The sequence below is a fragment of the Candida parapsilosis genome, contig 005569, assembly GCF_000182765.1.
Source record: "Candida parapsilosis strain CDC317 annotated contig 005569".
In the NCBI taxonomy this organism is placed as follows: Eukaryota; Fungi; Ascomycota; class Pichiomycetes; order Serinales; family Debaryomycetaceae; genus Lodderomyces; species Lodderomyces parapsilosis.
In genome coordinates this window covers 755442-768584 of record NW_023503278.1, presented here as the reverse complement: position 1 = coordinate 768584, position 13143 = coordinate 755442, and the positions used below count along the sequence as shown (strand labels likewise).

General features: G+C 38.6%; 5 protein-coding genes across 5 annotated transcripts; 1 reads left to right on the top strand and 4 right to left on the bottom strand. All coding sequences in view use genetic code 12, as the record gives it.

Annotated features, from left to right (window-relative positions):
* Nucleotides 1-462: 462 nt before the first annotated feature.
* On the bottom strand, nt 463-2019 carry CPAR2_103390 (SNG1 family protein; the record flags this gene model as incomplete). Its single annotated transcript, XM_036812369.1, has 1 exon — nt 463-2019. The coding sequence occupies one exon, from the start codon at nt 2017-2019 to the stop codon at nt 463-465; it is 1557 nt and encodes a 518-aa protein (XP_036663483.1).
* A 1261-nt stretch (nt 2020-3280) lies between these two features.
* On the top strand, nt 3281-4798 carry CPAR2_103380 (uncharacterized protein; the record flags this gene model as incomplete). Its single annotated transcript, XM_036812368.1, has 1 exon — nt 3281-4798. The coding sequence occupies one exon, from the start codon at nt 3281-3283 to the stop codon at nt 4796-4798; it is 1518 nt and encodes a 505-aa protein (XP_036663482.1).
* Nucleotides 4799-4867: 69 nt separating this feature from the next.
* On the bottom strand, nt 4868-6703 carry USO5 (Uso5p; the record flags this gene model as incomplete). Its single annotated transcript, XM_036812366.1, has 1 exon — nt 4868-6703. The coding sequence occupies one exon, from the start codon at nt 6701-6703 to the stop codon at nt 4868-4870; it is 1836 nt and encodes a 611-aa protein (XP_036663481.1).
* A 116-nt stretch (nt 6704-6819) lies between these two features.
* CPAR2_103360 (uncharacterized protein) lies at nt 6820-8091 on the bottom strand (the record flags this gene model as incomplete). Its single annotated transcript, XM_036812365.1, has 1 exon — nt 6820-8091. The coding sequence occupies one exon, from the start codon at nt 8089-8091 to the stop codon at nt 6820-6822; it is 1272 nt and encodes a 423-aa protein (XP_036663480.1).
* A 178-nt stretch (nt 8092-8269) lies between these two features.
* On the bottom strand, nt 8270-10567 carry CPAR2_103350 (uncharacterized protein; the record flags this gene model as incomplete). Its single annotated transcript, XM_036812364.1, has 1 exon — nt 8270-10567. The coding sequence occupies one exon, from the start codon at nt 10565-10567 to the stop codon at nt 8270-8272; it is 2298 nt and encodes a 765-aa protein (XP_036663479.1).
* Between the last annotated feature and the right edge of the window lie 2576 nt (nt 10568-13143).

Below are 13143 nucleotides of genomic sequence, written 5' to 3'. Positions count from 1 at the left end.
TTGAAGCTGAGCAATTGCTGTTGATGTGATGTATCGCGGCAGTCACTGTATATCTTGTAAGATTAGTTATTTGGGTTACAATTAGCCAACTTTTCAAAATTTACGAGGCATTTGGTAGCACAAACAGACACAAGGTGGGGAACGAAACTAGAGAGGTATACCGCAATTTGGTCGACTAGTAGCGTTGATCCTGATCCCAAGTTGGTAGATAGGCCACTTGATGGGGCTCACTAAACAATACAATTTGTGATATGTTATGTAGGTCTTGAACATAATCCGCCCAAAGCTTTTGTCCAATACAGAGAGGGAAACTTCATTAATTCAATCAGTCACCTCCCATTTATACACGTGAGCTGTTATTCTAGTTACCAAATCTATCCCCCCTGCTTGATAAATTAAATGCATGTAATAATGTTGTCTATAAAATTATCTAAAAAACACCCGCAATCCTCTCATTCTCATTTAAACATCACCCCTAGCATTCTTTTCTTCTTCTGCACGTTTAGCTGCCTCTAATTGGGCTTTGGCAGCAGCAGCAGCCTTTTTACCCATGGCTTTTGAAAAATGCATAACGGCAAATGGGAAAACACAACTCAACATTACTACCCAAGCCACCAAGATACCAATATTACGACCCAATTGTCCCTTGTAAACATCGAAAAACACCGTTTTAGTAGCTTCATAACCATTATGTATTGGAATAGCATATCCATACCTGTAAAAGTTATTGGTCAATGCAACGGCATTATACGTTGGTGCAATATTTACAATAACCCAAAAAATCAACCAAAACCCAAGCAATGGGGGATAAATTGGAATAATCAACATGGCCATAACTTCATTAGCTAATCCAACTGCACACATTGTGAGGAAAGTTATACTCCAATACACCAAAAATCCCGATTTGCCATAAGTGACAGTGAAATCAATCTGATACGCCAATGATGCTAATCCGAAAATCAATGAAAGAAAGAAGAAAGCCAATATGGATGAAATGTAACGATAAAGCAAATAATGGGGTCTTTTGATGGGCGTCTTTGCCACTTTTTGATGTGGTTCCGCAAAGAAACTAACTTGAAAAAATGAAACAATTATCAAGTAGATGAATCCCAATTGCATCGGTGCACCCAAGACATGATCTGAAATTGGGAGTTTGTCAACCATGGTGAATTGAAGTGATTGAGCAAGCAAGCTCGTTTGTGGTGTTGAATTGATAGTGACATTTTGTGCAAGTTGCGAAATCATATTGGATTGTTGATGCAACCATAGGGTCTCAATCTTTTTCAATAGGGGAGTCACATACTGAGGTATTATAATGAAATCACGGGCTGTTTCGTAATAAGCAGCAACGGTATCATCAGACACGTTATATCTTGTATCCCCATTGGCTAATGCTTGATGATAATTGTAACTAGCATTGGGTTTGACATATATAGCTGCCCAATACAACTGATGGTGAATTTGTCTCAAAATTTCTTCTCTAATTGTGTTGTCATGATCTTGTGCCAAATGTTTGAACTCACCTTCTTTATAGATATGCCAATCGCCACTTGAATTTGCTGGTGGTTGTTTTAACAACGCCTCCATGGCAGTTCCAAATACTGGTGATACTCCCTCAATAGTACTTTCATCACCAATCACCACCAACATCTTCAAATCTTTCGTTTTCTCGGAAATTTCATAAAATGAACCCCAATATATTGAAAGAGCAGTTAGCAACAAGGTAGCCATTGCAAGTATGATCAACCCAAACCTAATGTAAATCTTTTGCCTGTGCTCCTTATAGTCAGAGCTGTGAAATGAGACACACTGTTGTAGGTATGGCAGCACCATGGGTTGCTCTTGTTCAATTGGCATAGATCGTTGAGGTTCTTGTTGGGAAGCACCTTTACCACCTTCATTACTAAGGTTATGTCCCAGATCATGATATGATGAAGTAGCTGCTGACCCATCATCGCCAATTGAACTTTGCTGCAGTTTTGGTAACTTTTGGTCCATGTGTGTCTCGTTGTATCGCATAGTAGACGTAGTTGAGTTATTCATGCAGATGATCCAATGCAAATAAACTTCTAGCAGTGAAGCAAGAACGGGAGAATTCAGCTTTATTTATACACAAAGGATTGATAAATCTTTAACTCTGAAACAAAGCATTTTCGAAATGTATTATCTGGTTAATGGCCGCAAAACTTGTGAAAAGTTTGTATGTGATTGTGCATTTTGTGCAATATAGGTTTTCCTTTCTGTTAAGGTGCACCTCAAAAGTTTGCACCACTTGGGCTAGCTGGCATTCCAGAGCCTATTCAATGGATAGTGTCTCCGTTGTATTGATACAGAAGAGTGACAATTTTACACAGCATGCCGATGACCGAGCTTGCCCATAACGGCCTTGAATATCAATTTCTGTTGGTACTTTCCTTTTAGCGTGGCATTCGCTATACATCATGAAGAAAATTATTATTGAAAAATCGGAAGATCGATGGTAGCGTCGGCGATTAGATCCGATCTCCTGAATTTACGTTTGTTACATTTAGACGGCGGTTGAAATTACTAAGTTATGATTTCGGCTTTTGGTTCAAGAAAGGAAAAAAGCTTACACGTTTCGTAATAATCCTGGACTCTTTTATTGTCTCTTTATAGTTGCAAGTAATTTTTGAACATAATGTGAAGGGACCTCCATACTTTCAGTATGAACGGGACCCTTGACGTTGCCGTTGGGTATACGTGTATAGTTTTCGAGATCAAAGGCGCCGTAAGCTAAATAGCAAGAACCGGTTTGTCTTTAACCGTAATGGTTATGAAAATCAGTACAAATTGTTTCAGCCGTGTTGACATCAAACAAGTGTCGCAGGTTATAAGTAGTGACATTAAAACTTTGCGACACATACATACTATGTTTTCTTAAACTCAAAATTTTTTTACTTTTCCGCTTTCTTTCTCTCTGTCACTCTCTTTCTCCAATACAAAAAAAAAGTCAACATCATAGAGAAATAGAGACGTTGTGACTAGACATCAAATACTTCATCAAAACAACTCAATCAATCAACCAAGTAGGTTTCATTTGCCATATTTGATCATAATCATCATACTTAGCACCTTTATTGACCTTTCGTTTCAATATTAAGTTGTCAGTTTACTGTCCCACGTTTTAATATTCTCCCCCATACAAAAAACGCCAAAGACGTCACTGGTTTCACTTTAACCAATTTTTGCAATCAATTTTTTTGAGAAAACTTTTTGCACCTAAATTTATACACATTATACACAACCCATTATTTCGTTAATGAGTACTCAGGTAGCGACTGCAACCACCACCACTGCCACGCTGGTATCAAACGCAACGGCCACGTCAAATGGAGGTAGTGGTTCCCCCGCAAATATCTCGCCGCAACAACAACAACAACAACAATCTCTGTCACAATCACAGTCACATCACAAGGCCAAGTCTGGTAAGCGGATAGAATTGGAGAGACTAATACGAGAGTTTCAGAGCAAGTTAGGTCCCAATTGGGAAAAATACCATGAAGCATTGAGTCTATTTCTCATCGGTAAGCTTTCGCGACCAGAACTAGTTTCAACAATTACCCCACTTTTAAAACCACAAAACTTGTTTCGATATCATAACAAATTGTTGATGCTAAATTTTGCGAACTCTTTGAAAGATGGACCCTTGGATGCACCCAATGAGTTGGCTTTGTTTTGGAATAAAAAGTTTTCCAAAGTCAATAAGAATGTACGAAGTACTCAGTATGAGAAATTTAAGCAAAACATTATGGGACTACCCATTAAAGAGAGAAGGCGTATCAAAAACATCACCAGAGATAGTGGGAAACGAAACAAGTTGACTGCTGGTATCACTTTGACTCGTCATACGTTGTTACCCAAAATTCCTATGATTCAGGATAAAGAAAAACAACAATTACAAGTAAACAACTTGGTACAATGGCAACAAGATGTGTTGAATGGTATCAACGCTCCCATTGCAACTGAAAATTATGAGATTCCTGACGCAGATACACTCTCGAAACAGATTTTAATGACGATGCGAGAACACGGGTTGACTGGAGGATTAAATCCTGGTGTAATTGAAGTACTACTCCTAGGGTTAAAATCTCACTTGAAAAACATTGTTGAAAGTGCTATTGATGTGGCAAAGTATAGGAAAAACAAGTACACTAATAATGATTATGTGCCCCTTGAAAATGGTGATGTAAATGGAATTGCCAATGGGTCGAGTTCTAAACCACACTCATTTACAGATTCATCTCAAAACAAGGACATTGTGTTATCAGTGGAGGACATGTACGATACATTTGAAATGTTTCCCCATATAATTGAACCATGTGGACCGAAAATGAGATTGAGCAACGTTTTGCTCGAAAATGATGATGCTCAGGGTAAAAGCTTAAATTATGAGTTACCTCCAAAACCGGCATCGTATCTTGAAGAGCAAAAGAAGTTTACTCAAACTACAACAGCAACAACAGCAACAACAGCACCAATTGCTAGTAATAGAACATCTGCAATTGCAGCAAATGGGTCCAACTGTACTCCAGTATCATCTGCTGGTGCAGCTACAATAACTGACCCAACCACTGCGCAAAGCCAAAGTAGTTCCAATGATGGCAAAGCCGATGAGTCCGTCGAGGGCAAGAGGTCAGAACAACAACAACAGCAGCAACAACATCACCAACAACAACCACAACAACCGCAACAACAACCGTTGCCACGCCCTGATGCCCATATTGGAACCACAGACGAGTTGAAATGGGTCTTGCATGATTTGATTTCGACTATGTAAGAGAAAAGAGCTACGCATTGCTCTTATAAGAACTTCATAAAATGTATACCTTTACACGTTATTTCTATTTCATTTCTTCTTGCATGCAACATTGGTTGAATTGATTGTTTTTAATATATTGAATGTCTCTGCGTCGTTGATTTGGGAAACTACCAAAGGATTACTCTTTGTTGAAACCCACTTTAACACCTTATCCAAATATGTCAGTTTATCATTGTGTATCAACTTTTGCATCACATTCAGTTGTTCATTAGTTTCGATTTTGGAAATATCAACAACAACTAGTCGACTTTCAAACGTCCTACTATTTTTAACTCCACCCACAGTAATCACATGCACAATCACATCATTTGTAACCTCCAATCCATTGATTATACAATTAACTCGATCAAGTTCATCATTATCAATACGCATTTTTTGGCTTTCAAATAAATTTGCATGGGAAAATGTTGAACCAGTTAATAAATCAATAGATTTGGTTATTGCCATCGCTTGATATTCGAATTGAAGTTGCCAAGTTGTGGCTTGGGTTTGGGTGGTTAGTAGATTATGCATAGTTTGAAGAATGATGCAACTACCAGATAAATATTGACTAATGAGGCCAACATTTGTCCCATGAACTATACTCTTGGTAAAATGAGCAAATTCGTCAATAATAAAAGAAGCGGGTGTATTCTCATTAAAAAGCTTGTTGAAAATGTTTCCATATTCGTTCTCATTACCAATCGAATATACCCTTATCTTACCCTGATATTCCATTATTGAATTTTCCAAAATTCGCCGATGTTCGTCGTGTTTTTTAACCTTGTCATTAAGAGAGCTGTATTCGAGGTAAACACCATCAAACTCCTCTTGTTCTGCTTTATCTTGAGCTTTCTTCTCATCAAGAATGTGCTTGGCCTTAGCGAGTTCCATCTCAGTCTCTTTTTTGATATTGACATAGTTATTCATCGTTTCTTCAATAACGCTAATTTGACGTTTAAGCTTCTCTACGCGATGATTCTCGGTTTCAAGTTCAGACTGTCTGAATTCATACTCTTTCGTTATTGCATCAAGCTCCCCTTGTAACTGCTCCAAGCCCAAATTGCATTTTGCCTCTTGCTGTTGTAACTCGTGTTTCTTCTTTTCAAATATCTGCCTCAATTTCTCCATTTCCTCATTATATTTCTGATCGTTTATCACCAGTTGTTGCTTAATTTCCTCCTTCAATTTTAACTCAGTTTGTTTCAATTCTTCAATTTCATCAACCAATTCAGTGTAATCGAAATTTTTCACCTCTTGCACCTCTTGTGTCATTTCAAATTCAATTTCAGTAAACTGGACATCCAATTTTATACTATTTTCTTTCAATTTGATGTCGATTAACTTCTCCTCATTAGCAACATTGTTGATGATCTCCTCCTCCATATCTTCCAATCTCGCTTGAACATTGCGGATCTCACTCGTTGTCATTTCAACCTTTTGTTGATAATTGCGATAAACCCTACGCAATCTGCTCAATTCTTCAGTGAGATGTTCCAACTTCCTGTGCTTCTCTCGACACTCCTGACTGAGTGTAAAGAGTGTCTCTTGTAGATCATTTGAACCAGTCAGTGATTGCGTTGTTGTTGGTGCATATTCAAATGGGGTTGATGTAAAAACTGGAGGTTTTCTCGATAGTCTCTCTTGTATAGATAATATCCTGCTTTGTAAATCGTTCACCTCGGATGACTGTGTGAAGTTGGAGCTCGCCGCAGCGAAAGGTTTTGGGAGTTTAGTTCCTTTTGTTGACCCGTTACCCTGGTTTGTGATCGTTGGAATACTGGCCATTTCAAATCCAAGTGACGCTCGCCTTTTACAAGGAGAATACGGTATGTTTGGAGAAACCTCTTCTAATGGTCTCTTTTGAGGAGTATGCGAGTCCATGATGAATAATGATGATACCTTTGTTGCTGAGCTTTCACCAAACCTTTTTCGAAACAAATTGTAAACAAAAACAAATCTTTGTGTACAAAAGGAGAAGATCTAAAAAAACAATACAACTAATCTACATGATCCTTTACATCAACTTTTTCCTCCTTCAACATGCCTTTACCGAAATACCAGATCAACCAAAAGACAATCCAGTGTGATTCATCCCACAAAAATGTAATAAACTTTCTTTGTCTATAAGAGATCAAAAACTCTTTCAATACTTTTGCATAGTTTGTAACATTTGTAAAATTGTAAAACATATCTGGAGCCAATGCAACACTGATTAACAGCCAAAGGAATAGCCAGATAATGATGGTCCCAATGTAGTATGGCCTTGCGATTGGGTTCACCACTGTCAACAGTTTCAACGTCTTTTTGATAGCATATACATAAGAGCCAATCTTGATAATTTTTGAAACTGCAAAAAGAAGAGCAACAACTCCACTTAACTTATTGATCATATTCTCCTGTGTCAATCTTGCTACTCTATCAAGCCCATCATAAACTTCTGACCCCATTACTCCTTGAACCACATTATAATGCTGATTGTTGATCGAAATGTATTGTATGTTGTTCTTCAAGTCAAAATACCTTGTTCCAAAAGCCGGTACTACACATAGCAAAGTAATAAATGCAACTTTTTTCACGTTATAGTCTTGCCTGTTTGCATACGTGAGTCCATAACCCAGAAGAAACAACATGGTAAATACATCGTCCAAACTTGCTGAAATGTAATCGGCATACTTTGCAACATTTAAATTGAAAACCACCAAGATTGTCGTGAATAAAAACACTGCCACTTTAATCAATTGTAAGTTTACTTCAGCCATGTATAAAATTGGAGGATTGGAGCCAAAGTAAAACAACCTAGCAAAAAACAAACTAACCACAATGTTTACAACCAACCACCATAAATCATCGTATTTTTCATAATACCCGTACTCTCTAACATCAACTTTGTATTCATATGACAGTACTTTCGGCGTGTACAAACACCACACGGTCGATGTCACGTCAAACTCCAACTTCTGTCCCAAGCTTGTGTTAAATGCAGTAGGTGAGCCATTAGAGAAAGTAAACTCACCAAACTCAAAATACTCATCTAACTTTGCATCAGTGACCAAAAAGTCAAAATTGGGCAAGTTTTTTAACGAATGTCTGTTTCCATATTCAAAGATTGCTATTGGAATTGGTTCAGTACCTAATGTTCTTGTAATCTCAACAGTTGTTGGGTTCGATACTTGGAAACACACAGCATTGGACCCAGTGTCCAAGTGGAACTGTCGTGCTTGGGATAAAGTAGCAAGGGATATAAAGAGCGGTGTATAAATTAGCCTCATTGATGTTCAATTGGTTCCATCTTTGAATAAATTATTCGATGATCATCTTATTTTGTCAAAGTTGTTTGCGGGGAGGAAATGGTAGCACCATTGCGGCGTTAGCAGTTGCGAAATAGCATGTGCTTTAGAGATCTCCTATGTAGCTATACAGCTGAGTGCTAAATAAAAGGCCCCAAAATTAAGTCATGGCTGGTACATCGCATCGCTTCTTGACTAAAAAGCCACCTGGAAAAGTGTTCAAAACGAAATCATCTCCAAATTGGGACTCTGATTGTAGGTCTTTGTAATACCACAAACATTGAGTAGATGTTGGCATTTTTTCCATAATAGAGGAGATTTCTTCTTGCATAATATGATTTTGGGACAAGTCAATCTCAGAAAACTTATTATGCCTGACTTTTTTACCATCGTCATGGCCAATCGATTTTATTGTGAATCGGGATAGTTCATTAGAGCTCAAGCTGATCAGCCTTAGATTTGTATTAGTATTTTGAGGGAATGATAACTGAATCTTGTGGATGCTATTGTATGAAAGTTCCAATTCCTTTAAGCTACTAGTTTGAAACAGAAAGTTTATTGTTCGAAGTTTGTTCTGAGCAAGGCTTAGGTACTTCAAATGCCGCAAATTTGCTAGCTGAGGAGGAATCTTTGTAAATCCATTCGAGGATAAGTTGATATTGGTTACAGATTGTGGTGGTATTAAGTCCATTTTTCTGAGTTGGTTCCCCGATAAACAAAGATATTTCAACCGAGATCCACTCTCAAATGTGATATTCTTCAACTCCTTTATTTCACATCCACTAAAGCTCAATTCTTCAATCGTCTTACCAAACTCGGTGTCAAGCAATGTTTCGATGCAGCAATTGTCAAAATTGAGAATGATTAAATTCAGAGGCAATTTAACATTCTTCAAACTGGTGATTCTGTTGTAATTCAAATATAATGTGGTTATTTGTAATGGCTGACCAATATGGTTAGTAGAAAGATCAACTTTCGATATGTTATTCTCAGTGAAATGAATCGTTTGAATGGTTGGGGGAAATCTAGGCTTATACACCACCTTGATTTTATTTGACCCAATACCTAAATTGACCAAGTTTTTAGGGAATTTCACATGATCGATGGACTCGATCTGATTCACTTCAAGGGACAAAATCTCCAACGAGTCGGGAAACTGGAACCGCAGAAAGTGCTTACCAATGTGTGTATTCATCAACCTGAGATAATTTAATTGTGCAAATTTTGCAAAGTTTGGTAAATATGTGCTCCAACTAATTGGATTGTGTTCGAAACTGATGAATTCAAGACCGAGTGGAAGAGCTGGTATGATAAGCGATAGGTCTTCAATTGAGTTGTTTGACAAGTCAAGTCGCTTCAACGTTGGTGGATATTGCAAGTGAGCAAGAATATCTGGCTTGTCCATTTTGGTGATCGTTAGACTTTTCGTTGGATATACAGACAATGGTCTGTCTAGTCCAAAATTAAGTGAGAGCAGTTGCAACTTCATGCCTTGCATGGAAGCTTTCTCCAACAATGTTATCACCTCACCGGAAATTTCAGGAGTGTATATAAGGCTCTTTAGCTCTAGGTGCTTTGTCGACGAAGATATTGCCCGTTTGAGAAATTCAAGGGGCATCAGCAACCTTCTCCTCCTTTCGTTCCAGAATGTTATTGTCTCTAGTTGAGGCAATTGTAACTCTCCTGCATTCACTCTCTCTAAAATCAAGAAGATCACGTGAGCGTTGGCTTGGAAAGTTTCTAATGTCGGTGGTAACGCATCAATTAGGTGATTGGCACCTTCAGAACCGGTGCATTCGAACATCAACAGTTTGAGCTTCAGGGTTTGCAAGTTGTTTACGGAGGAAGCGGAGCAAAAGTGCAAGCTTAAATTTTCCATGTTGGAGAACAACTTCATGTCTATGCCAAAAGACTCGTTACACTGATCAATGACAAGGGATTTAACTTGACTTCCAATAGTGGTTAATGACTCAAAAAATTGTTGACCATTGAATAGATATTGAAAACCTGTGTCAAATTCGAGCTCTATATTGAATTTGATTGTGCTTGCTCTCAACTTGGATACGAGGTCTCTAAATTCAACCATATCGGTAGAAGTCCACATGTAGTAGGCTATATTCAACGTTGTTGGTAAGTTTTCCTCCACGCAGTAGTTATAAAGGATGAGGAATTCATCCTCATTGTCGAGAAATTTCAATTGGGTCTTGTCAATGCAATTTGGTGTTCTCAAGTACATATGCAAGAAGGAGTACCTATCGATCCGATTGTTGTACTGTAGTCCATCTTCATCACTAATCACACGATTGATTGCGCGTTTCAATTGTTCATTCAGGTTTAGGAATAGTCGATTTTCAGGGGTAAGTAGTTGTGCGATGTTCTCGATCCCAGAATAAGCCACAATTCTTAGTAAGATGTCCCATTGGTACTCATCCAATGCAATTCTTTGGTTCGTAGCCATGTGGAGTGTAACGGAGCCACCGAGGAGGAGCTTTTGAAAATAATATTGGCACTCTTTCCAATTACAAATGGTTCGGATCTGACGATTTTTCCTTTTTTTTTCCAGTTTTTTTTTTTTTGGATTTCTTTACTTTTCTTTATCTTTTCAATCTGCGCGGCAAAATTGTCCGAGAACAAAAGCTCGATGTATTTTAATCCCGACGCGCAATTAAGGCTCAAGTGCAACCCGAGTGGGCCGAATAGGGTACGCTCCTGAGCAGTATTCTTTAGAGTCATCTGTTGAAATATCTAATACAAGGCTCTTGCACATTGCTATTAAAATACACAACTACTTGAGTGGATATATATTTTGTGTTGATGATTTGCAACCAACCTAGTTTTTTCAGGAATATTTTATGAATCAAGCAACATGATGTCGAAAGTGAAGTTATATGGTCTATGTGGTTATTCGTGTGTTTGAGTAATTTATGCTACTGGCTGTCTGTGTGAACCTAGCTCAATCATGGGAGATAAGAGGTCCTTTATTAATGAGTTTTGGTGTGTTTTTGTGGCAATGTTAGTTGAACGTTCTGAGGGAGTTCTGAGGGTAGGTATGCTTTGCAATCAATGTGTTTGTGAGCCTGGTAGTGTCCAGGTGCTCACATGGTTAACACAAGAATTCGTGAAGAGTTCCAATAGGGGACGGAGTTACCCTAAAAGTTATGTTTACTTGTACAGAGACTCTAGTGGAAGAACAGTTGATAAGACATATTATCAAGTCACAATATCTTCCTATTATAAGCTGATAGACGCCAACTAAGGCAGATTAATTAAAAAGCCGTTTCATGATACGAAAGATGAGGTATATTGCACCGCAATGGAAAACTGCTCCTACAAGAAAATCCAAACATGTAGCCTCTTGAGTAGGTCGTGGAAAAAGTGGACCGTAGTGATGCCCCTTGTAATTATGCATCTTGGGGTTTATACTAGCCACTCACGCATAAGATGTGGAGCACGTGTACCTGGTATCTTGGCTCTTTCCGTTGCTTTTCTTGGAAAGTGATATGCCAACACTGCAACCGGATAGATTTGTTCATTTTCCGATAAACAAGCAGTAATTGGCCTGGCTAACCAAAAGCAAAACCCAGCGTGATTCGTTTGTTCAATTTCGTGGCTTCCTTTGAAAGTCTTGCATCTTGAATCTTCTGACCACAGCTACCTCCCCAATGTCTGTGTTGAGTTCCAAGTTTTGCTAAATAGGAGGGACTCCATTTCGTAAAATACTTGACCACATTCTTGTCATCGACAACGATAGTTAATAGGGTACAACGATAATAGCCATAATGATCAATTCTTTTCCATATCTCCCTCATTTCAATAACCACGGCCCAAAGTTTTGCCCTCGCTGGTGTGGTTACGAATATGGAATTTTTGTTAAGGTCCCTTAACAAATGACACTGGTTGAAGCTGTCGTCCTAACCACAGCTAATAGCTGCTGTGGCGACTCCATTTTTGTTGTCAGTTCTGTTATTACATTCCTAAACAAAGCGGAAGTGTATAGCATGGTCCATTTAGTCATTGATTGGGGCTTGAGCCTGTTGAGCTATACATAAGGTAGTTTGTTTAAAGACGTGTAGTAATCTTCTATACTCGTGCGAAGAATTCAAGTTAAGTATGTAGGAGGGGTTGCAAAAGTAACTCACTCCTACAGGATAAATTCATCGAGAATTGCGGAAAGTACACTAAACTGCCACTATTCCAAATTGATCACCCAATCGCATGTGCTGATAAGTACTGCCTCTCCTCACGCGTCACCAACCATAGATGTTTATAGAGGATACAAAACAAAGGATGTGGCCTTCTCTCTATGCAATGTGGCGTGTGCTAATACTACAAGAAACTAAATAATTCAATAGAGTTTTTGAGTTAATAACATAAACGCAGAATCGCCATATATATTTACCTAAAGAAAACAGTACCCCAGTGTAGTTTTTCCAATCAAACCTCCATCGATAGTAAAATACTCGTCTTCTGGTTCAGGATAGTCATCTAAGCCTTGCCCTCGTCTTTGCTCAACGGTTGCTGCTTGTTCAGCCAAATCATGCGCTATACCGCACCCAAAATCTCTAATCTCTAGTATTCATCGGCTTGTAAACGAGTTCAAATATTCTTGCAAGCCGTCGCATCTTTCAACTATTTCCATGCACTCTTTGTACAATTCCACCGCCTTTTGTATCAAGTCGGCGTCCAACACTGCGTCCAACACTGCGTCCAACACTGCGTCATTGCGACTGTTTCTCCACTTTTGAAAGTCCTTGTCGTATTTCCTCTTGGATGAGGGTCCCCTCTCAAGAATATTTTTCACCGCGTTTAAGTCATCAGAAACAAGCGTATACTGCATACCTCTTGCAGCCCCATGATTTGCGAAACGATCAATGATAGCTTCCATTCCTCTAGTTATAGATCACATTTTGGCCCTTGCTGGGGTGACCATATGCTTAATTGTAATGGCTCTTCTGAATTCACATTCGTAAAATTTCCATAAACCGGGCACGATATAGCAACACCAGCATATCCACGTCTGTCATCATTTCTGCC